The sequence below is a fragment of the Chamaea fasciata genome, unplaced genomic scaffold, assembly GCF_029207755.1.
Source record: "Chamaea fasciata isolate MVZ Bird 193981 ecotype frontalis unplaced genomic scaffold, bChaFas1.0.hap1 SCAF_14, whole genome shotgun sequence".
In the NCBI taxonomy this organism is placed as follows: Eukaryota; Metazoa; Chordata; class Aves; order Passeriformes; family Sylviidae; genus Chamaea; species Chamaea fasciata.
In genome coordinates this window covers 11,390,209-11,412,041 of record NW_027094099.1, presented here as the reverse complement: position 1 = coordinate 11,412,041, position 21,833 = coordinate 11,390,209, and the positions used below count along the sequence as shown (strand labels likewise).

General features: G+C 46.4%; 1 protein-coding gene across 1 annotated transcript; it reads right to left on the bottom strand.

The window, feature by feature from the left end:
- Positions 1 to 8,196: 8,196 nt before the first annotated feature.
- MEX3B (mex-3 RNA binding family member B) lies at positions 8,197 to 13,100 on the bottom strand. The gene is made up of 2 exons (XM_066196247.1): positions 11,883 to 13,100; positions 8,197 to 10,897 (listed from the first exon to the last, which is right to left on the bottom strand). The coding sequence occupies exons 1-2, from the start codon at positions 12,139 to 12,141 to the stop codon at positions 9,483 to 9,485; spliced, it is 1,674 nt and encodes a 557-aa protein (XP_066052344.1). The 5' UTR covers positions 12,142 to 13,100; the 3' UTR covers positions 8,197 to 9,482.
- Positions 13,101 to 21,833: the final 8,733 nt, after the last annotated feature.

Sequence of the window (21,833 nt, the reverse complement as noted above, 5' to 3'; positions counted from 1 at the left end):
GGAAGAGGGTAACTTATCTCAGGGTAAATTCCATAGCTGCAGGAATCCCAGCATGTGTAGGGAAAGAGCTGCTCTTGACCAGGAAGACACAGGTTCCCTGCAAACCCACTGGGACATGAACCACCCCTCTGGTGAGAGCAGAGAGAAGGTGTTGGGGGGTGGATTTGTCTTTAACACATGTCCCAGAAAATCAACAGAACCAAGCTCTGATATGTGAAACTGTAAGTTTAATGAAGTTTTTTTTCATGTGAACAGCAGTTAATTGTTTTCAATCCCTCTAAGTTAAAGGATACTCACAGATGCTGTTGATTTAACGGGGACTTAATCAGTGTAGCTCCCTCAGTCTGATGAGATACTGGTGTCATTTACTGTATTTAGCAGCTGCCTTGTGGAGGAACTGATAACAGCCAGCCAGCATAAACCACCAGCAGCCGAGAACTGGCCTTGGCACTTTGGGCTGCAACTGGAACCTCTTATTCTGGGAGGAAAAGAGAACAAGGAGTGTTTTGGTGGTGTCATGTTTTTTTCCTCTTGACACAGAAAAGTCATACCAAGCATCTTAAAACCAAGTTTTACCAGCTTAGTCTTTAATGTATGCTAGTGTTAACTGATTCTTTAAAAGAAAGAAAACTTTCTAAAAGGCAATAATGCATGAAGAGAGATGCGTGCAAAGAAGGACGATCTTATACTAAATACTAAAAATAAATGTAGCTTTAAAAGATCCTTTAAAAACAGCTGTTGACGTTAGAGATTCAATTAAAATGTAATTAGTTATACATTCTCCTTTGAAATGAACAAGCATATTATAGCCTTCATCTACAATGAATTGCATTTTACGTTCATACCTTGCTTTTGCCTATAAAAAAGGCAGGTTTTTACAGGAAGCATAAAGATAGGGTAGTTCTACTGAAAATTTTTACAGTCAAAGAAAACATAAAATGATTTTTTTAAACCTCTGGGTACAAAACTGTCTTCATTGTGCTTGCAGTGTTCGTAGGATACTTCACAAGTGTTCTTAAATGCACAAAATAGAAGAAAAGATAGAGATAAATGGATGAGGGATGGTGCTTCCCATAAATTAGGATTCTGAATTAGGTCACTAAAGACTAAATCAATCTGGCTCCTTAATTGTCACTTACCTGAAAGAGAAATGCACCGTAAACTGCCCACCCTGCACAGATTTGTACAGGCAACAAGCAACCAACAGCTTTCCCTGGGGCTAATGCTTTATGGAAGCACCATTGACCTGGTTTTCTATGGAAACTACACGGATGTTTTCAATTCCAGTGTGGAACTGCAGCCTCGGTCATAGCCATCAAACTCCACATTAGACATTCATGCAGCATTAGGCGTCCGGTAGCTGCCAAGGGCCACACAATGAGACATTGTCTGACCCAAAAGTCATGTAATTAGGCTGATGGGAACAACACCAGTGATGGTGCATTGAGCATATCCTAATTTTGGATAGGCCATTCTTTGGCTGCCTGACTACCAGTTAGCTGGGGAAGAAGTGAAGCCTGCTATTATCAGCAGACAACTTTGCTGCTAAGCCAGTGCAATGATGAAAGGGCTGTTTGGCTTGAAAATCACCATTGGGAAGAGGAAGGGCAGCCACAGAGCTGAGATGCACTCAGAAACAAACAGGAGACCCCACTTTTAAGTACTACTCGTTTTTGCAGAGGGGGTGACCCTACCTTCTGGAAGCCATCTCCCCAGCTAGAGTTCCACCGTGTGGCTGCACCACTCAGTGATGGCCCAGCACTCATTATAGCATCTAATTCCAAAGGCTTCAGAGGCAGCAGCCGGCAGGATGAACACGGAGCTTGAGGCAGAGGGAAGAAGTGTGAAATTCCTCTCATTAGCAGCACTGCACATTTGTGCACAGATTCTCTCCTTAAAAGTCTGACCTCCTGCACAGCCAAGGAAGAGCCTTCCAAGAACCAAGTGACTCCAAAGATTGAAGACATTTTCTGCCAGAGTGGGGTTGTAATTTAAATTACTCATAGAAAATTACATTTTTGTGGCTTGAAAACATCTTCAACTGTGTGAAACACAAAGCAGTTCCATAATTGCACGTGATAGACTCTTTTTTTTAAAGAAGTGACATAAGCAGAAAGAAATACAAATGTTTGTGAAACTTTAAACCTCCCTGTCTGCACTTGTGTAACAGTTACAAATAATTCCAAAAAATATCTTGTGACTTCTATTTCCAACAAAAAGTGTATCGAGACATTTAGGAATGCGACTGGTCCCTGGAAATTGATACAGGCAACAACTGCATTCATCCCTTTTGTCAACCATGTATTCAAAATTACGAGAATTTAGGTACATGTTTCATACTACTTAATTAGAGCAAAGCTCAGACAAATTCAGCTGTTTCCAGCTTTTCTTCTTATCATTATTTTTCCATTTTTAAACATGTGCAAGACCTGCACAGTTGTAGCCATATCTTTATGGAAACAGCAGACCAGCCATGAGGAGTAAGAATGGACCTTATTATCCACATAAATTACGAATAATTTCATATCAATTCCCTTCCAACCCCTCCTGGCATACGACATCACTCCTCCCTTCACCTGCAGGAATAGCCAGCCAGCCCTGGGATTCTGGATCCTTTGTAACTCTAAGGTTTCCATCCACATTTAAAAGGACATCATGTTTAAAGTGTTACTAATGTTACACCAGAGGAGGCAAGAAAATGGCAGGCTGAAGTTGCTTTTCTGTATCCACAGGATGATACATGTATCACTGGGACCAGGTTCTTCTTCTAAGTCAAGCTCATCTCACCTCTACGTGCCATGGGAGGATGAGAGATTCTTACACTCACCAAAAAAGATCATTCAAATAAGATGTAAAACCAGAAAACTGGAAAAAAAAACAAAAAACCAAAACACCCACGGATTGCAAATACAATCCAGTGTTTGTTTGCTCTAGACCAACGTGATTCCACATGCTGGATATTGTGAACTGATTAATTAGGAAGCATCAGTAATGGTACTTTGTACTTACATCAGGACTTCCACCTCAGGATACTTCAATAATGTCAATTCATTAATCTTCACAATACTGCCTGTAATTAGGTGTCATTAGTTCATTCACAGATGGAAATCCTGAAGCATAGAAAAGGTGAAATTAATTAGCAGAGATGATACAATGAGTCAGTTAACAGAACTAAAGATCTTGAAAAACACTCCTTTTTTCTAACTCTTAGAGGGAGGTGATTTACTTGCCCTTTGCAGTTAAATCATGGAAATAATTTCCAAATGTGTAACAGAAACTTTTGTGACTCTTACAAAACCACTGTTTACAGGTCATGCTCTCATTGAAATTTTCTTTGGATTAAAATGGCTCTACTGTTTAGTATACTCATCAAAATATAAAGAACATCAAAATGAAATAAAACTGCCACTAGATCTATAATGAACTGGAGCACCACTACTGTTGTCTCAGGTCTAAATTAAAGCTCTTTTGTAGAGGGTAAAAGTGAATAAAACATAAAGACAAAGGACAAAATAAGAGATGACAGACTGTTCACCCATTCATGGCCATCACATTTACAAGGCAATTGCTATTCATACTAATACAAAGTGGGCCACACAATTCTACCAGGTATGAAAGGCAGAAGTGCTCTTGTACATAAGAGGAAAAAGCACTTTACTGTATTTTATCTCCATCACAAGTGGAAAACCAGTAATGAGGAACATCAAAAATCTCTTTCTGTTCTCCATTAACTAACAAACATTTTTCTCCATAGAAAACTAACAAAGCACTTCTCTTGGTGCAATCTTATCAAAGGTTATACATTTCTCAAAACAGTTAATCAATCACATTTGTCATGGCAGAGGTATAAGATGCACCTAATACGGAAGTATTTAACTGACTGATTTTCTTAAACAATAATCGTCTTAGCAGTGGGGAGCTGTAAGTAGTTACAAAAGACAGGGCAAAAAGAAATTCCCTAACAAAAAGAATTAACAGACCCACATCAGGGAGAGATAGTACCTGTGTGCCCTGGATAAGTGTATGTGTGCTAACAAACCTTGCTTGCCCCTTTACTTTATGAGGGGAACTAAATCCTACTCTTTGCTGGAGCCCTAAACTCAGAACAATGCAACTCAGGGCAGATACTCATGGTTTCTGCAGCCCCACCTGGTATTCCTTAAGGCCACAAATTCAGCTTCTCATGATAGATGCTATTTCCCAAGACTGCACAAATCCCAAAAGAAGAGGGGTCTGTGGTGTTCCCAGTATTGTCCATGTATGCATGTATATACCTGGGGCACAGTCAGAGCTGCACGTGCTCTATCTGCACAGATAACATTAAAGAACAATCCATACACCAAGTGCCTGGATAGTTTTGATACAGCTTCATCACAGCAGAAGCACATCATGATAGAACCTATCTCACCGAGACCGAATAAGCTTCTTGCTTTTTAATCAAAGATAAAACTTAGATGAGATATAATTATTTTATATATCCAACTGTGAAAGCTTCATTAAAAACCTTAATATTAGGTAATAAAACTGCAATAAAAGTTTTTCCATAATTACAGCAAGTTTCTGCTAACACTAGTGCACTAAAAAGGGAAAGACTTTCTAATTTGTGATTTCTCTGGATGATTCTATGCAGACGGTTGTGTACACAAGTACATATTGGAGGTATGATCACATTTATATATAACTCTCTATATTTCCTGAGTATGAAGCAAGAGAACACAGAAGTTGGGAGTGTCTTCCCCCATCACTGACCCTTGCACAGAGCTCATATTCACCTGCAAACCCGGGCCCTTCGGCGCTTGCCAGGTAGACTGTCATAAACAGGTAAACCAGAAATGCAAATGATTATACAGACTGAAGCCTCCCTTGCCTACCTTAGATTTAAAATAGTCTTTCTTCTCTAATTAAATCGTCTCAACCCGAAAGACAACTCGAGTTACAGGAAACACAAATTAGCAGAGGCAGGGTGAATAATTCCTTTTTGCTATTTCTAGATCAATTAAACGCAATACTCACCAGCGTGCTCTTCCAGCAGCAGAATCCACATTCACTTCAGAGACAGCAAAGCATCATTTCAACTTCCAAAATGGCAAGACAAGGAGAATGGACAAAAAAAGATGGGTGAGCGGGTGGGCAGAGAGGAGGGAGAAATATCAAACAAAAAGCATTTTGATTTAAATACCTTACTGTGTTAGATTCTTATTACTAAATTTAAAGTTTGCTTTTAACTCTCATTTCAATGGATTCACAGGAAAAAAAAATCTAAAGCGTAAATTTAGATTTAATTGATCATTATAATTTATTTTATTAAAATAATATAGCGGAAAGACCTTTCTTCCAGTGAAGTGTTCTGGCTTTGATGTCTGATTGTTATGCAAATTCTGTGAAGTACAAGATACGGACAGAGGAATAATTAAGCTTAGGACTCTGTATATAATAATTCTTACATATGTAAATGTACCCTGGTTTGAGATAATGATGTGTACATGCACTGGGAACCATACAAATGTGTTGGGAAAGCCAGGAAACTCCCCCAGATGTGCAGGTCCTCACCAGGGCCTCCAAGCAAGGGCTGGGCCAGCAGGGCCAGGCTGCTGGCACGTGCCAGGGGCACCCACAGCCCCAGCAGCCCCAGAGCAGGAGGAGCTCTGAGCTGGACAGCCCCAGGAACAGCTCCCAGCACCGACACACGAACACTGGACAAACAAAGTGAGCTTTGTTCTGGAAGATAAACATTGACTATATACATCTATATATTTCAAAGCACTCAATTAGAAACTGAACTTTGCCCCCTTCTCAGGCTTTGAAATATTCTGACCCCGAACACAGGCCTTTATTCTCCTTTGGCGTGGGCATCCCTCTTCCTCTCCTGCTCCTGCACACCATATGGCTCTCGACCCTGGGACAAATTCTGCACTGATTTATGGCCTCTGCAGCCTGAGGGACTGACCTACAGCATAAATCCGGGGGGCAGAGCACATGGGCAGCCTGCACGTTCCTCCCCACACTGTCTGTGCTCCCATGCGCTCAGCTCTGCCAGCCAAGGATGGGGATTTACACCCCACACTGGGAGCAGACCTGGGCTCAGGGCACATCAGGGCAACCCAGCAAGCGATGAGACACAGCATGATGGACACCACTTGCGCCAGTAGACCCTGAAACTCCCTCCAATAGAGAGAGGGGCATGCGCCAGCCCTGTCAGCAGTGGAGGGTCCAGGGAGTGGAGGGACCTCGGGTGGGTGAATGCTGCTGAGCCCCCCTGGCTCTGCAACCACCATGGGGCATCAGGTTTGGAAGACTGGGCAAAAGGCACTCATTGGGTGACAAAGCAAGAGTAATCCAGACTGGTCCCTCTGCAGGCAGAATAATTCCCAAAGGAAAGGAATGCAATTCATTTTTAAGGCACTACATTTTGTCTTTCCCTCCTGAGACAACACGCACGTGGAGCATGTAAAGGGGCTGAAGCAGAGTGCAGAGGCTGAAAAGGCAGCCAGAGCTATGGACCAAGAGGGGATTGCCTTTGTTTCTGGAAAAGAAATGGCAAGTCCTGCAAGATGACCACGGACAACGAGGCCAGTTGGATTTACTGACAGGCTTGGCAGCCCAGGCCAGGGCATTCCCCAAGCTGCTGGCCAGGGCCTGCTCTCCAGAGGCTGCTCACAGCCTCAATAACACCACTGCCAACACGGGGGACACACGCAGCATTGTACATCATGGGAAGGAAAAGGAGGAGAGTTTAGTTTTCAATTTTCGTTCATCTTATTTACCTTTCAGTTTCACTAAGCTTGAAAATCAAGCAAAGTGATCAAATTCACTTTTTTATTTATAGCCATTTTCACAACTTTCCCCTGAAAACCACGCAGGATGTTTACACAGACATGAGAAATTGATTGACTCATCTCGAGAGCAATTCCTAAACACCCGCCATCAAGAAAATATACACATGGACTTAAACTTCCTGATGTCTCTAAAGTAACTGATTTTGCCAAGGGTTTTTTCAGTGTCTGTACCGCTTATGCATTTAAACACATCTTCTCTGCCACTCTCTGGATTCTTTTCCACAGCACTAGGGTGGGGGGACTTTTCCCCCCTTCCAAACCTTCAAGATTCCTGAGATAGAAGCAACACTCAGTGAGGGATCTTAACTCTATAAATCAGATGATACCACAACCACAGTTCGATGAAAGGAGCAAAAATCAAATCAAATCAAACAAAGAGATCCCATCATCCCCTGCCGCATCCTCCCTCCTCCCCCTTCCCACCCAACCAGCAGCTCTGGAGTCCATAAAGGAGATCGGAGCAGAGCAGCTCTGCCCATACACTGCTAAGCACAAAGTAAAGCACATGAAATATGCCACGCACTCTGTGTTTCCTTTGTTGTTTTCACTCACCCACTGAAAAGGGCAATGGCAAGCTCAAAGAGAAACGTTTAGTGATGTGCAGCACCTTCTACAGTCTGCTCTAACAGCCACTCCACCCCCATGGACCACACGGAGCAGCAAAAGTCCTGGGGGCTGGCCCAGCGTGTCCGTGGGCTCGGCTGAGCTGCCCTCGCCCCAACGCCACTGCGGGCACCAGCAGAGCCAAACCAACTCCACACGGTGATAAATCCTTTATTCTAATAAGCCTGTCAACAGCAATCACCCCAGCCACAACTGCCACATACCAAGAAGCACTGTCAAGGGCTCAGGGAGGCTACTGCAGCCCCTGTTCTGCTCCAGAAACACCAAGTTTGGGATGCGGTCCCTGGGCACGGCAGAGCCAGGAGCCTCCATCAGCACCCTGCAACAAAGGAGCCTCCCCTGCTCTCTCCTTCAGCTCCTTTTCAGTTTCTTACTTCCCATGTTTGGTCTGCCAAAAGTAACAATTCATACAAACCCAAGTACTTTTCATGACTAAAAATGATGAAAAAAATAGTATTTTTTGCTGTGGAAATCCCCAGCAACATAACACATATTAAAAGAAAAAAAACCAAACAAATATTCTTTTCCTTAAAAACATGTTATACGATACGATAGCTGGCAGGATTATTCTGGAAGCCTGCATGAGTTCCAGCAACACTAGCATGACACCATTAGCATGACACAATTTAAACTCCAACATGTTTCATTGATACAAGCAGGAAACAATAATTCCAGAAAAAAAATCTCAGCACAGGAAATCAAATCACCACACACAGTACCATTTTTTTCTGTAATATTTTATTTTATTTATATAGAAATACTTAAAAAAACATGAAGTAGCACCATTACTTAAGTTTTACTTTTATTATGTAGAACTTTAAATGTCAGAAAAATAAAACTCTTGATACAATTTCAAATCTTGTCTCAGCAAATATAATATTAGTATTTGACCATGAGGTTAAAGGCCCTTTATCATAAAATAAAATATACTTTGTTTTTAAACTTTGCTCAGTAAAGTACATTTAAGCTCAAGTAACGTCACCTACATATACATAAACAAGTGGTAAACAAATGTATTAAAATAGAAATACTAAAACTATAGTGGTGCAACAGAATTTTTGTAATTTCCACTGAATTCTATTTATACAAATGTTAGAAAGCTTCAACAGTTCCTTTTGACATATGTTTATACATTTCCATTTTTGTAATAATATAGAATAAAATATGCTTTATATCACTGAATAGAAAATATGCTGGGTGAAGCAGATTTAAAAGATTTTTTTCTGAACCTATAAAATCTCCATCCCAACAGAATACTGTTCAAAGCATTACACATTTTATGGTTTGTAATTCTGTTCACAATTGTGTGATATTAAAATAATACAGTGTTCTTTGCCATAAGGCCATACTAAAATAAAAAAGATTTAACCCAGCTACAAAAAGTTCACTGAACTTAAATTAAAATACTTGTAAACATCTTTGCAATATGAAATATAATTTTTCAAGTCAAAAAAGAATAAAATACTTCAATCTGTATTAATGCAATTTATCTTTAAAACCTTTAAACGTTTTTAATATATATAAGAGATATGTTACAGTTTTGTTGGTTTTTTTTTTCTTTTTTCTTTTTTAAAGTCTGATAAAGCTGCAGTATCATGGTTTTTCACAGGAACTTCTTGCCCTTTCAAGAACATTCAGAAAAGTATCCACCATAGATTTAATTATTTTGTAATAAGCATCCTAGAACTACCAGCACGTTTTACTAACAGTCCACACACCATTGTCATCATCATAAGCATCTTCTACTTTCAATTTTTTTTTTCTATTTTTTTTTTTCTGTTCGTTTGTTTATAAAAAAAGGGGAGTTTTGGAAGCTTCGTATTAAAGTACAGTGTAAAAACTAGCCTAGCACTAGAATGGAGTCGCCCGTTATTATTTATAGCATGCACCCGCTGTCACACCACCACCCCCCAGCCCTCCCTCGGCCGCAGCCCCGCACCCCTCGGCGGGCGGCGGCCCCGGCCCCGCCGGCCCCCCCCGTTCGTGCCCGGCCCGGCCCGGGCTCCCCCCGGCCCGCGGCGCTCAGGAGAAGATGCGGATGGCCTGGGTGACGGCGCTGTGGCACACGGGGCACTGCGGCTCCGTCTTCTCGCAGATGCGGTTGGCGCACTCCATGCAGAAGAGGTTGTGGCCGCAGGGCACCAGAGCCGCGATCACCTCGCTCTCGAAGCACACCGAGCAGTCGCGGCTGCCCTTCCGCCGCACGCCAGAGGAGGAGCAGGAGGAGCTGGACGAGGAGCTGGACGAGGACGAGGAGGAGGCGGAGGAGTCGGAGGGCAGCCCGGGCAGGTGGGCGCCCAGCCCGTTGGCGTACAGCGGGTAGGAGGCGGCCAGCAGCCGCCCGCCGGGGTCGCTGCGCACCCGCCGCGCCAGCGGGTGCTCGGTGCCGGCCGCGCTGCCGTGCAGGGGCGGGGAGAGCCGCGCCGGGGGCGGGGCGGCGCCGCGCCGGGGGCCGCTCACCAGCAGCGCCAGGTTGGCATTGGCGGGCGCGGCGCCCGGGAAGGCGGCGGCGGCGGCGGGCGAGGGCGCGGGCGAGGGCGGCGCGGCGGGGCCGCGCTCGAACTGCGGCCAGAGGAGGGCGGCCCCGGGCGGCGGGGCGGGCGCCAGGTCGAAGCCGGGCGGCGAGTCGAAGGGCAGCTCGGAGCAGCAGTCCGGGGAGGAGAGGACGTCGCCGCCGCCCCCGCCGTACACGTAGCCGTTGGCGCTGTTGTTGTTGTTGTTGCCGTTGTGCGAGAAGCTCAGCGCCGGGCTCGGGGGGCTGTAGTCGGCCAGGCGGGCGCTGCCGCCCCCCCCGGTGCCGCCGCCGAAGTAGGAGTCGGTGGAGGCGCTGCCCAGCGAGCTGGAGCTGTCGTTGCGGTAGTTGCAGAAGGGCTTGCGGCCCGGGGTGGGTGTGATGCTGGGCGGCGTGGGCTTGCTCCAGAGGCTGCCCGTGCCGTTCAGCTCGAAGCCCACGTCCGTGCCGTTGGCGTGGAAGTCGTTCTCGTCCGTCAGCTCGATGATGCCGCCGGTGCGCATGGCGATGTGTGCCTCGATCTCCTCCCGGGCCCTGTCCACGTTCTCTGGCATGCCCGTCACCTCAAAGACCGGCTCCTTGTCCCGGCTCGGGGTCACGATGTACGTGTGCGTCTGTTGCTGGATGCGCTTGATGGTGGCCCCCTTAGGCCCCACGACCAAGCCCACCACGCGATAAGGCACCCGCACCTGGATGGTGGTTTGGCCGGGCAGGTTCGGGGGGCCGGGAACGGTGCCGTTCAGGGCTGTGTTCTTGTTCCGCGAGGCTCGGATCATGGAGAAGTGCTCGGCCGCAGAGATGATCTCCCTGCGGGCCATGGCCACATCTTCCTTTCTGCCCGTCACAACAAAGAGCGGCTCCTCCCCGCGAACCGGGGTCTTGATGTAGGTGTTGGTCTTCGCCCGCAGAGCTTTGATTTTACAACCTGGGAACGAGATGCGGGAGATGGAGGGCGCAGGGGAGGGGGAGGAAGGGGAGGTGGTGGGGGAGAACCGGTTACAACCCATTGTTTGGGTGCAGCTAAGGAGGGGAAAAAAAAAAAAAAAACAAAACACACCCACCCGAAACATTTTGCCCCCAGCCCCAGGTGATCGCTGGCATCTCGTCCCGGAGCCTCGGTCACGGTGTAAAGTAATGTCAGCCCACAGCCCTGGCACACGCCCAAAGGCATCTCAAGTGGCCACCGACACATCTGCCATGCAAACTGCCCCAAAACTACCCAACGTGCAGTTCACAGGGTCGGCAACACAGGGGAAAAAAATAAAAAACGGAGTGCCAAAAAAAAAAAAAAAAAAAAAAAAAAAAAAAAAAAAAAGTGCAGGAAAACTGCACCGCCAGAAAAATATAATAAAATAAAATGCAAGTAGCCCTCACAAACCTACACACCCGCCGCCAGTCCACATTCCTGCTTAGCACTCCCCTTTTGCAAAAATAAATCAGTTCTTAAGGTGAGGAGCAGTGGCTGTACCGAACGAGCCATATTCCCCACTGCGGATGCTATATTCCAACCCCATTGTTCCACTTCTCCACTCCATTTCTCTTCCTTAAAAATAATCCAGGATTTCTAACTTTGGGGTGGGGGGGAAGCACCGAGGTTCCCATTTTCTTCCCGTTTCCTCTTGCAAATCTTAACTTTTGCAACCGGAGGAAAGGACAGATTTTTATTATTTTCGTGATTTTTCCCCCCCCCCAATCCGGCAGCTGAAAGTGCATCTCGAAACTGATGCATAACACTCCTCGGAAATATCACGTCTGCTGCTGCACTTTCTTTGTCTGGGGGAAGCCGGCACTGGCCACCACGGCACGGCTGCAGCGTTCCTGAGAATGGCCAGTGTCGCATCTGAGCCGCCCGCCCGGCAGCGCGGAGGGGAGACCCGCGCCCCCACACCCCCTCGCATGCAGGCACCCACCTTGTCTCCCCACTATCTCAGCGACATGTTCCGAGCTGGGCACCGGGACGCATTCAGTCATGTTCACGCTCTTTTTCCGAGGCTCGTTGTCGTAAATGGAGCCCGTCTCGTCGTTGTCCAGCCCCAGCAGGGAGAGCTGATCCAGGGCGATCTGAAGGGCTCTTTGGTCATCCAGGGTCTCTCCCCCGCCACCACCACCACCACCGCCGCCGCCGCCGCTCCCGTTCCTCTCCATGTCTGCAAAAAGCGAGCTGGGCATAGTCCCTGTGTGTGGTGCACCCTCCGCCTGCGCTCGGCTCAGTAGTAAGAGATCAGACACAAAGGAGAACCCAAGGCAGATGGCCAGCAGGAGAGAAGGGAAGGGAGGGTGGGCGACTGCTGGAGACCGGGGAATTGTTGCCTTTTGCTTGTATATTTTGTATCTTTTTTGCTTTTTTTTTTCCTCCTCTCAGTGCAATCCGGTTTATAAGATGTTCTCAGGACCCCCCCCCACGACTCCCCCCCCGAGGTTTTTTTCGGTTGGCTTTTTTTTTTTCCTTTTTTTTTTTTTTTGTCGGCTGGGGGTGGGGTGGGGGGGGTGGGAAGAGGATAAGCGAGAGGAGCTCCGATGGCTTCCCCCCCTCGAGTTCCTCGCCGGCCACAATGCCAAGCGGCGGCAGCGTTTCTTTAAGGAGCCCCTCCCAGGCTCCACTCCACTCACTCAGCGTTTTTTTTTTCCTCCTCTCCCCTCCTCTGTCTGAGGCTCTGCTGCAGCCAGACGGCTCTGGAGAGGCGGGCGGGCGCGGGGCGGGGAGCGGGGGCCGCGCCGGGCGCCGCAGCGTAAGCGCCGCTCGCTGTCACCGCGCGCCGCCGCCGCGCGCCGCGATTGGCCGGGGCGGCGCGGAGGGGCCGGCGCTGCCCCCCCGGCCCGGCCCGGCCCCGCTCTTTGTTGTCGGCTGCCGAACAATGCCGGGCCCCGGCCCCGCCGGCCGCCGCTCCCCTCCCCGCCCCGCGCCCCCGAGCGCCCGCCGCCAGCCCCACCTGAGCGCCGGCGGAGGGGGCTGCGCTTGGGGTGCGTTTTTGCGGTGGGGGGGTGGGGGGCGGGGGTTGGTTTGGGGTTGTGTGTAGGGGGTGCTCTTTGTGCGCCGCCGGGCTCGGGAGCGGCAGCGCTGCCGCCGCTGGCCGGCAGCGCCGCAGAGCCCCCGGCACCGCCCCCGCACCGGCCCCGGCCCCGGCCCCGACCCCGCGCCGGCCGCGCCGCCGCCCCTTCACCGGCCCCGCGGGCGGCGGCCGCGGGCGCGCGGAACCCCCCACCGGCTCCCGCGCGGCCCCGCCCGGCGCGCGCTCCGCGCCTGCGCGCCCCTCCCGCCCCGCCCCTCCCTGCCCCGGCGCGCGCAGTGCGCCCGCGCGAGGCCGCGGCCGGGCCGGTCCCTCAGCCCGCCCCGCCCGCTCCTCGGCCCGCCCCGCCCGCTCCTCGGCCCGCCCCGCCCGCTCCTCGGCCCGCTCCGCCCGGCCCTCAGCCCGCCCCGCCCGCTCCTCGGCCCGCCCCGCCCGCTCCTCGGCCCGCTCCGCCCGGCCCTCAGCCCGCCCCGCCCGCTCCTCGGCCCGCTCCGCCCGGCCCTCAGCCCGCCCCGCCCGCTCCTCGGCCCGCTCCGCCCGGCCCTCAGCCCGCCCCGCCCGCTCCTCGGCCCGCTCCGCCCGGCCCTCAGCCCGCGGGCCCGTGCTGCGGCGGCGGAGGCGCCTCCCGGCCCGCCCTGCGGGCGCTGCAGACCCTGCGGGCGCGGGGTCGGAGCCGGTGGGAGCCTCGGCCCCGCTCCGCCCTGCCCGGCGCGGCCCGGGCGCGGGGTGACGGCCGTGACCCGAGCACAGCCGTGTCCCGGTGCCGGCCTGCGGCCCCCGGCAGCGCCTGCCGGGCTGGGTGGCTCCGGGCCGGTGCGCGGTGACACCTCGGTCCCAGCTCCCCGCGTTTCTGCTCGTAAAGAGCCCGAAGGGTGGGGACGCCTCCCGCACAGCTGCTCCAGCGTACCAGCATCTTACACCCGTCTTGCTAAACCACGAGAACATAAATCACCTCTGCCTCTTCCTTGGACCTTGTGTGCCCAAATGACTTTCTTTCACCTCTACCACCACAGGACCCTTCAACCAGCAGAAGTGGGGGTTTTTTGCCAAGTACTCTATCACGAAGACCTCCCTTCATGGGAGGATTGGACATGAAAGTGCCCTCACCGCTGTCATAAAACCACCACTATCACATTTGATTTCTCTGGCTCTTTTCCCTGCATCTGTAAGCATCCATACTCGGTCTTTGCCAGCTGTCAGGTACAAAACACTGACTTTTTCAGAGTAATCATATAAGCAATTGTTTTCCAGTATCAGGTGTGACAGGGACAGACGTTTACAAGTGCACCCAGATCTGTTTAGCCAGCTGCCTGTACAAACAAGTGTAACAAGTCACAGGTAATTGTTTACACACAGTGTTTATTACAAATTACTGTCACTTTGTCAGAATGTTTGAATGTTGTATACCAAAGCTCCAGTGGATTGTTTTCCAGCAAGGGTACACACTGGTGATGTGCTTTCCTAAGTGCTGAGCTTGTCCCATCAACTAAGGAAACTGAAGTTTCGTATTTAAAAGATAATTTATTCTACAGATTTACTTCCATAGGCAGCAGTGCTGGTTTCTATAGGGTAAACAAGACGTTACTTATAAGTTCTCAAGGATCCATAAGACTTATAACAACAAAATAATAGTCTTTATTATTAAATAAAATATTTTTTTAAAAAAAGTCTGCTTCTTTGCAATCTTTTTAATTCAAGGAGTATAAAATCTGTGAGACGGAACATCACTGTACCCATTTACCAGACAGGGGCAGGACAGAGATGAGATGAGATAAGGGAAAGACACATGAGTGTAGAGGACTAGTGTTGTTGGAGTCCAACAGTGAGAGTCATAAATACTGAAATGCAAAGATATGAGGAGAGTGGTTGGATTGTGCTGGGATATTACCTGTTCTTTGTTTTGTTTCTTCACCTGACTCATCCATTTTTTCCTCCCTTCCCCTTCCTACCCCATCAGCTTAAAATGATCACTGTACTGTGATCTGAACAAGGGGAAAAAGGGAAACAAGTTTACTTCAGGTTTATGTTCCTCTATAGAAAAAAATTTCCCAAAGCAAATTCCAGGCAGAGCTGGCTTTATTTTTAATGTTAAGCTAGAAGCTCTAATTAAAAATGCTCAAAATGCATTTCAGAATGAGCACCATGCTTCCAGGGAGCAGGGAGAGAAGAAGATGCATTTCTGGGAGACTAAGCCTGCACTGGTGTTCCAAGAGCCCCATGAATCCTGTGGAATGCTCCAACATCTCAAGCACTATTACGTTTTACTATTTTGGAAGACATTTAAGAGCAAACTACTGGGAATAATAACAAAAAGTTATACTGATGTACCTTAAAACCCCCATGCACCAACAGTGCAGCCCCCGGGGAGCACAGCAGCTATGCAGTAGTGTGTTCATATGGCAACAAGCAACATGCACCAGATTTGTACAAATCTACTCCCTCCACAAAAGTATTGCTTCAGAATAACTTAATCAGGTCTAAATTAAAGTGTTATCTATCTACAGAATGCCTTTCGTTCCATAAAACCTTGAAACATGCACAGAATTAAACTCCATCTCTGGGGGAGAAACCAACCATCTACCTAGCAATTTACAGCAACTTAACAACAGCAGGAAGGGAGGATATATTACAGGCAAATACAGGACTCGTTGCAGGAGGAGTGTAATTCTCAGTCCTTTTAGTTTCTCTCTGTTATTATTTCCCATTTGTGACAGAAGTAATAAAACTTCCTTCCTCCAACCTTTATTTAATTAAAGTGTAAGGTCTTTGGGGCAGTGAGCTTACTGTGTGTATATATACAGCACCTAGCATGAAGAGGTCATGGATTCATCTCAGACTCCTCTAAATACAAAGCATTAACAATAATAAGATAGGATATAATTTTCATTTAGAATAGATGAGTCTTCTGTTTTCGATTATCACAAAGAATAAATTACATGCATCTCAGGGAATAATTAAATTAAGGGTCAAGGGAAAGTATTTCATACCAGAGACTTGTAACTGCTCTATTCTGGTCTTTTACACCTAAGGACACTGCTGCCCACAGTTACAGCGTTTACTCAAAATTCTTATTTGCCATAATATTACAAAATAATGTCCCAAATCCCACAGGCCAGCTCATCAGTAAGTGTAGGGGTATGGTTTATTCTGAGGCAATGCATGTGATTACTGTGATAACATACCCAAATTAACCTTTTGCATGTGCAATAAACTGCAATTAGCAATCTGCAGACAAATGACAAGTTCCTTCGTTTCCTGTAATAGGCAGCAATACACAAGCCAGATTTCCTATTGAATCCCATATTAACCTACATTCAGTGGCAGTGAAATCTCAGAGCACCATGTCAGTATCTATCATCTTTCAATGATGTTAGCTCCACCTCTTGACAGTTCTAGACAAGATGTTTATAAACAACTCATCCACAATCTGACCAATTTCAGCTGAAAATATTTATCATTTTTTCACCAGTTGTTCCAGCCACTTTGAATGCTTTTACTAAGGGATGGGCCGAGCTCTCAAAACAGTATGGTTGTGTTAATAAACGACAAGAAATAAAATGGAGAGGGAGTAGTGAGTGGCTTTGTGATGCCTCTCTGAGCTGGTAGGAGGCTCAGGGGTGGGGAAGCTGCAGAAGTGCCTCTTTCCCTTGTGATAAGGAATGTCACATCAAAAAATACAAAATGGGAAGATGATGTTTCCACATGCACTTTCATCCCCATAATTCCACACCTCTCCCTGTTACAGAATTCATTTGCAAAATATTTTTTTAAAAACAAAGATCTTCTGGGACAAGTTGTGAAAAGCAATTTTGCTGCAAACCAGAAAAAGTCTCGCACCTTTAACAGTCACCATCAGTCTCTGAAAATGTTGATACAGTACCATAAACCTGAACCAGTTCCTAGCAGCCTTACCGAAGTGCTTGTTTCCAGTGTAATGAAACAAAAAAGATTTTTGTAATAGGCATCACATTAACTGCACTTCCTTCATATGCCTTTGCTGGTAGTGTGACATGAGCGATGAGCGTGTGCATGCATGGAGGGGATGAACTGCTTTATAAGAATGCAGTTTTGTTTAACATGAGTGATGGAAGGGAATTCAAAAAGCATAAAGACGCCTTTGTAATAAATCAGAACTAACCAGCCAGATCACCTGCCCACTTTAAGGCTCTCCACCAGGGCTGCGAGTGGCCTCCTTCAGTTATTGTTCCGCCCTGGCTCTCGCTCGTGAACCAGGGTTATCACACGGTGTATCTGAATTAAGTGGCGTTAAACAACTGTGCCAAACAGAGTTCGAAATGAAAATCCCTTCTGCCTCTCCTTTGCTGTCACACGACGTGCTTGGAGTTCATCCTTCCCGTCCGCTCCCCGAGCAGCTCTCCTCCTCTCCCTGTCTCCCAGTGGAGCGCTCCCCGCTCCGCGGCTGCGGGATTGGAGCTCTTTGTTACCATGGCCCGTGGGCTGCGGCTGCCGCGCAGCGCCGGCGGCTGCGGGCTCAGAGGCACCCACCGTACTTGTGGGCAGCTGGGGTTAGATTAAAAAAAAGAAAAAAAAAAAAAGAAAAAGAAAAAAAAAAGTGAAATATTTATATCTGTATGTTTAGACTGAGCTAGATAACTCATAGATCTGTGAGGTACCTCATAACCTTGAGTCTTTTTTTTAATCGGTTCTAATCTCTGAAATAGTAAATTATAATTAAAATTTAATATGATTTTAATCTCTCAAATGGTTAATTATAATTATGGCCATAAAACATGTACAACCTTTGCTTCCTCTCTCCTCCATCCCTCACCTCCTACTCAGATCTGCTACATGAAGAAAGAGAAAATAATTGTCCCTTTAATGGTAATTGTTTTTAAACTCCTTTTCACAGAGACTGTGTTTATATACAATGCCTAGGCAAAAACCAGGCACAAACGCACTACTCATAATAAACGAGCAAATAATACATCCCTGACCACAATTCCAGGGTTCTCCAACAAAAGAATATCTAATTCCTGTCACAGAATTGCCTTGTAGGTTGAAGTTCAGCATATAAATACACAAGGGAAAAGATTAGATTTTAATTGATAAGTATTAATCATCATTCACTGCTGTCTCTGCAGGAAGCCTCGTGTTAAAACATCTAGTTAATATACGGTATAATGGATAACCTTGAGGCAGAAGCTCTTGCATCTATCTCTATCCAAGAAAAAATGTCAACATCAGCCTTTGTTGTAGAAAAATACCCTGACATCTGAATGGAGTTGCTGCTGCTGGAAAATTGACTGTCAGTGCAATCCTTCCTAACGTGAGTCCAGTGCTTAACCTAGAGATGAGGCCAAATTAAAAAATCTTTATCTGTGCACACCTGTACTTAGCAATATTTGAAATCTGGTCTGGGTCAGAATGCTGTGTTTGTGGTGCCTCTCCTCCTCTCTGAACAAACACATTTCTCATGTGATGCTCTCACTGCAACCACAAAGCATTAGCACTCACAAGAGCATCATTGAAGATACTCAGGCTGTTCATTGAGAACAAAGCCATTAATGATTAATACCATGGTAGGAGAAAATGTAGCAGTATCTCTTGGCAGCTGAAATGTGGCAATGTCTGTCCTACGTGCAAAAGACTCACAAATACCTTCAGCTCTTCTTACATAAAATGGTTCTTATTAACTCTGTGGGAAGAGGAATCAAACAAATCCCCCGAACTAAAGAGAAGGAGATTTTCACATGTAAAACTGGATATATACAATACATCTCTCTCTGGCTGACCCAGCAGATGCAGAGATGCATTTACGTATCACAGGCATTACTGTCCCAGCAGATGCTATAAAGTTGTCGCTGACACAGACGCTTACTGTCCCCACAGATCTGTATTTTGGGAGGGAATTTTCGTACCACAGACACCACTGTCCCTGCCGAACCACATCTGCTGGCCGAGTTATTGTTTGACATACTCTTTTGCCTCCAGCAGATGTGAGAGACTGCCAGGACAGCAGGCATTTCTGTCAGAGCAAATCTCCATCTACAGGGAATTAAACTGCAGCTTAAACTACTGCACTCCCTGAGCCCTTAGTGTGGACAACACTGAGAGGGAGGAAGCAACATAAACCAATGAAAATATAATGTTGGGCACCTAGAACATCACCATTAACTCTGCCCAAATGTGGCTGTGTTTGGGGATAAGTCAGGAGAAGAAAAATAATTAATTGCACCCTCCTCCCACCTTGCCTTTAACAAGTATTCATTCAGAGAAACATTCAAAGGAAAAAGTGCCTGACACCACTTTCATATAATAGATCCAAAAAGGCAGAAGTCACTCATGACTACAAAGTTGACAACCTTAATACCCTGTAACAGGGACCAAGTGCTAGGTCATTTCCATCATGATTTTGAAATGAAAATTTTCTGAGTTTCTAATTTATTAACACCAGAAGATTTGATCCCCAATTCTAGAGGCGCAGAAATAAAGGGAAGGGCTTTGCTTTTAATCCCTTTAATTTGGGCCTTCATCTTTTGAGACTCTCCATGACCTTCTCTCAGACTCGGGGTCCAACAGCAGCAGCAGCCACGGGATGCTTTGCTCCTGTGCAGCTGTGCTGCCAAGCAGAAACTCTCCAGACATGAGGAAGAAAATCCTGGGCCTGTGCAAAGGCATGACTATGGCTAGACTCTCCTTCTGGAGTGAACTCAGCCTAAGGCCCATACCAACACATGTACCTACATATAAATAATATGTATGGTATGTGAGCCTGGACTTGGGAGCTGTCTTGGGCCTTTTTTTTGCATGAGTAGATCTATCCTTTATGATTTGGTACCAGAGAGAAAAACCCTCCCCTGGTAATCTGCAGCAATGTAAACCCTTCTTGAAAACACACCATCTAACTTTGGAATTCCCCTGTGGGGAGTCTGGGCATTTATCTTTATCTGAAGCATCAAGAGCTGTCCATTGGCAAATGCAGGACACACAAATTCCCAGGGTAATAATCTGATACAGCACAGCAAAACCTATATCCTTGGAGCAGATTGTGGGAAAGCATCAAGAGTTTGGTTGCTCTGCCAAAGCAAACAAGATGTTTCAAGCCCCATCATCTGCTCTGCAGTTCACACCCTTCCAGTGCTATCTTTTTCAGATGCCATGCCACACTGGTTAGTGGCAATGCTGTTGTCATGTGTGACTCATTCCATTTTACTGGAAATTAGAAAACCACATGCTGCACTGAAGAACTGCTTATTTATGTAGTCATATAATCCCAGAGAGAACTCCTCCTGCCACTATTTGTATACAGATTATTTCAGAATTTTGGAAAAGCAGGTTTTTACCAGGGTTCATCCAGAGGAGAGATTAATCAAGAGCACACTGCACTTTCCAGGGTCTGTTGTGCCCTTCATACTTTTCAGTATGCCCCCCTGGAAATGCAAATGGTATTTTAGAACAGAGTATCTCCGTCATTACAGGATGTGTGGGAAGCAAAACAGAACACAGGGAGCAGTGGAATTGGAGGTGCTTTAGCAGAAGAGTCTGTCACATATTTATTTCAGCTTTAGGCAGGTGAATTTCACCCACAAGGAACAACACAATCGACTTGGTCTTGTTTGTTTTCTTTTGTAATGGGTGCCTTATAAAGCCTCCTCAAATATTTCCTGAACACATCACAATGCTGCTTTTAGTGATTAATGCTCAGTATGAGTGAGATGAACTGGCATATTCAGGACAACAAAAAATTGCAGAGATGTCAACAGTGCATTCTTTCTGTGGATTAAGAATTACTGGATAAAAACACTAATGCTTTTAACCAACATTCTACGGTGACAACAAATCAAACTGGATAATTTTGAGTTCTGAAGCACAGGTCTGGAATTACGAGTGATTCAAAGAACAATTTCCTATATTATGAGTTTTTCTAGTCTATATAAAATTGGTGTTGCTAAAGCAGCAGCACTAGGACCAAAAGTTAGATTTGATTGTGTGTTGACAGGCAAAGGTTCTAGAATTCCTAAACTAAGAGATTGCATTAGCTTTTACAGGTAGAGATAAACCCAGTCTTATCTTTAGATGAAGAAACTGTTAAGAAACTGCCAGGCACCAGACATTTATGAAGAAAGAAAATAGAAATGTGAGCCATTCTTTTTTAAAGGTTAGCATAGCTTAAAAATTCCTGAAAATATTTATTATCATAACAGACTAGACCTGCTAAAATGTTCTCACTTAGGATTTGGTCTTTGACCTTCTCAGAAATTCTGTTCACTTCATCAAATGGTTGCCATGAAAAGCAGAATTTAGCAACAAAAAGGGAAAGACACAAAGTAGTTAAAGGCCATTTAGAAAAAGACATTTGCTTTTAATGTTACTGACTACCCCTCAGGACCCAGATGAGAGTTCTGTTATGTTTTAAAGCATTGCTTTCAAGCTTGCTGGAAGTGTCAGACAATTTGAATAGATCTCCATTTTAATTTCCAATCTAGCAATATGGAACAGCTGCCATAACTTTGTGCAACGTGGCAAATTCAACATCCTCATCCCTCAAATGACAATCACCGAGAAGGGACTCTGAAAAAAGCATAATATGCTTCCATTTTTACTGCCTTTTAGTAACTCCTAGTCAAAATTGTACTTTAGATTAAGAACCCAAACCCTCAATTGCACTTTTAACTTGCACTGTCTACACCAGGAAGCGAAGGTTTTGGGTGAAAGTTGATGGGATTTCTAGAACTACTTTTCCTTCTTCCAGCCAGTGAGCTGGTTTGTCCATATCCTTCTGGCTTGCACATCACCATCAGTGTTAAAGACTCCCAGTCAGGATTTTCTGCACAGCTGTAGTGGGAAGTTCTAATGGAACAAGTCCCAGTTCAGCCTCACCAAATCTGCCTT

Excerpts from the sequence above, each read along its gene's own strand:
- MEX3B (XM_066196247.1), bottom strand. The coding sequence starts at position 12,141 with ATGCCCAGCTCGCTTTTTGCAGACATGGAGAGGAACGGGAGCGGCGGC. Across the intron at positions 10,898-11,882 it reads TGAGATAGTGGGGAGACAAG|GTTGTAAAATCAAAGCTCTG; the intron begins GTGGGTGCCTGC and ends TCTCGTTCCCAG.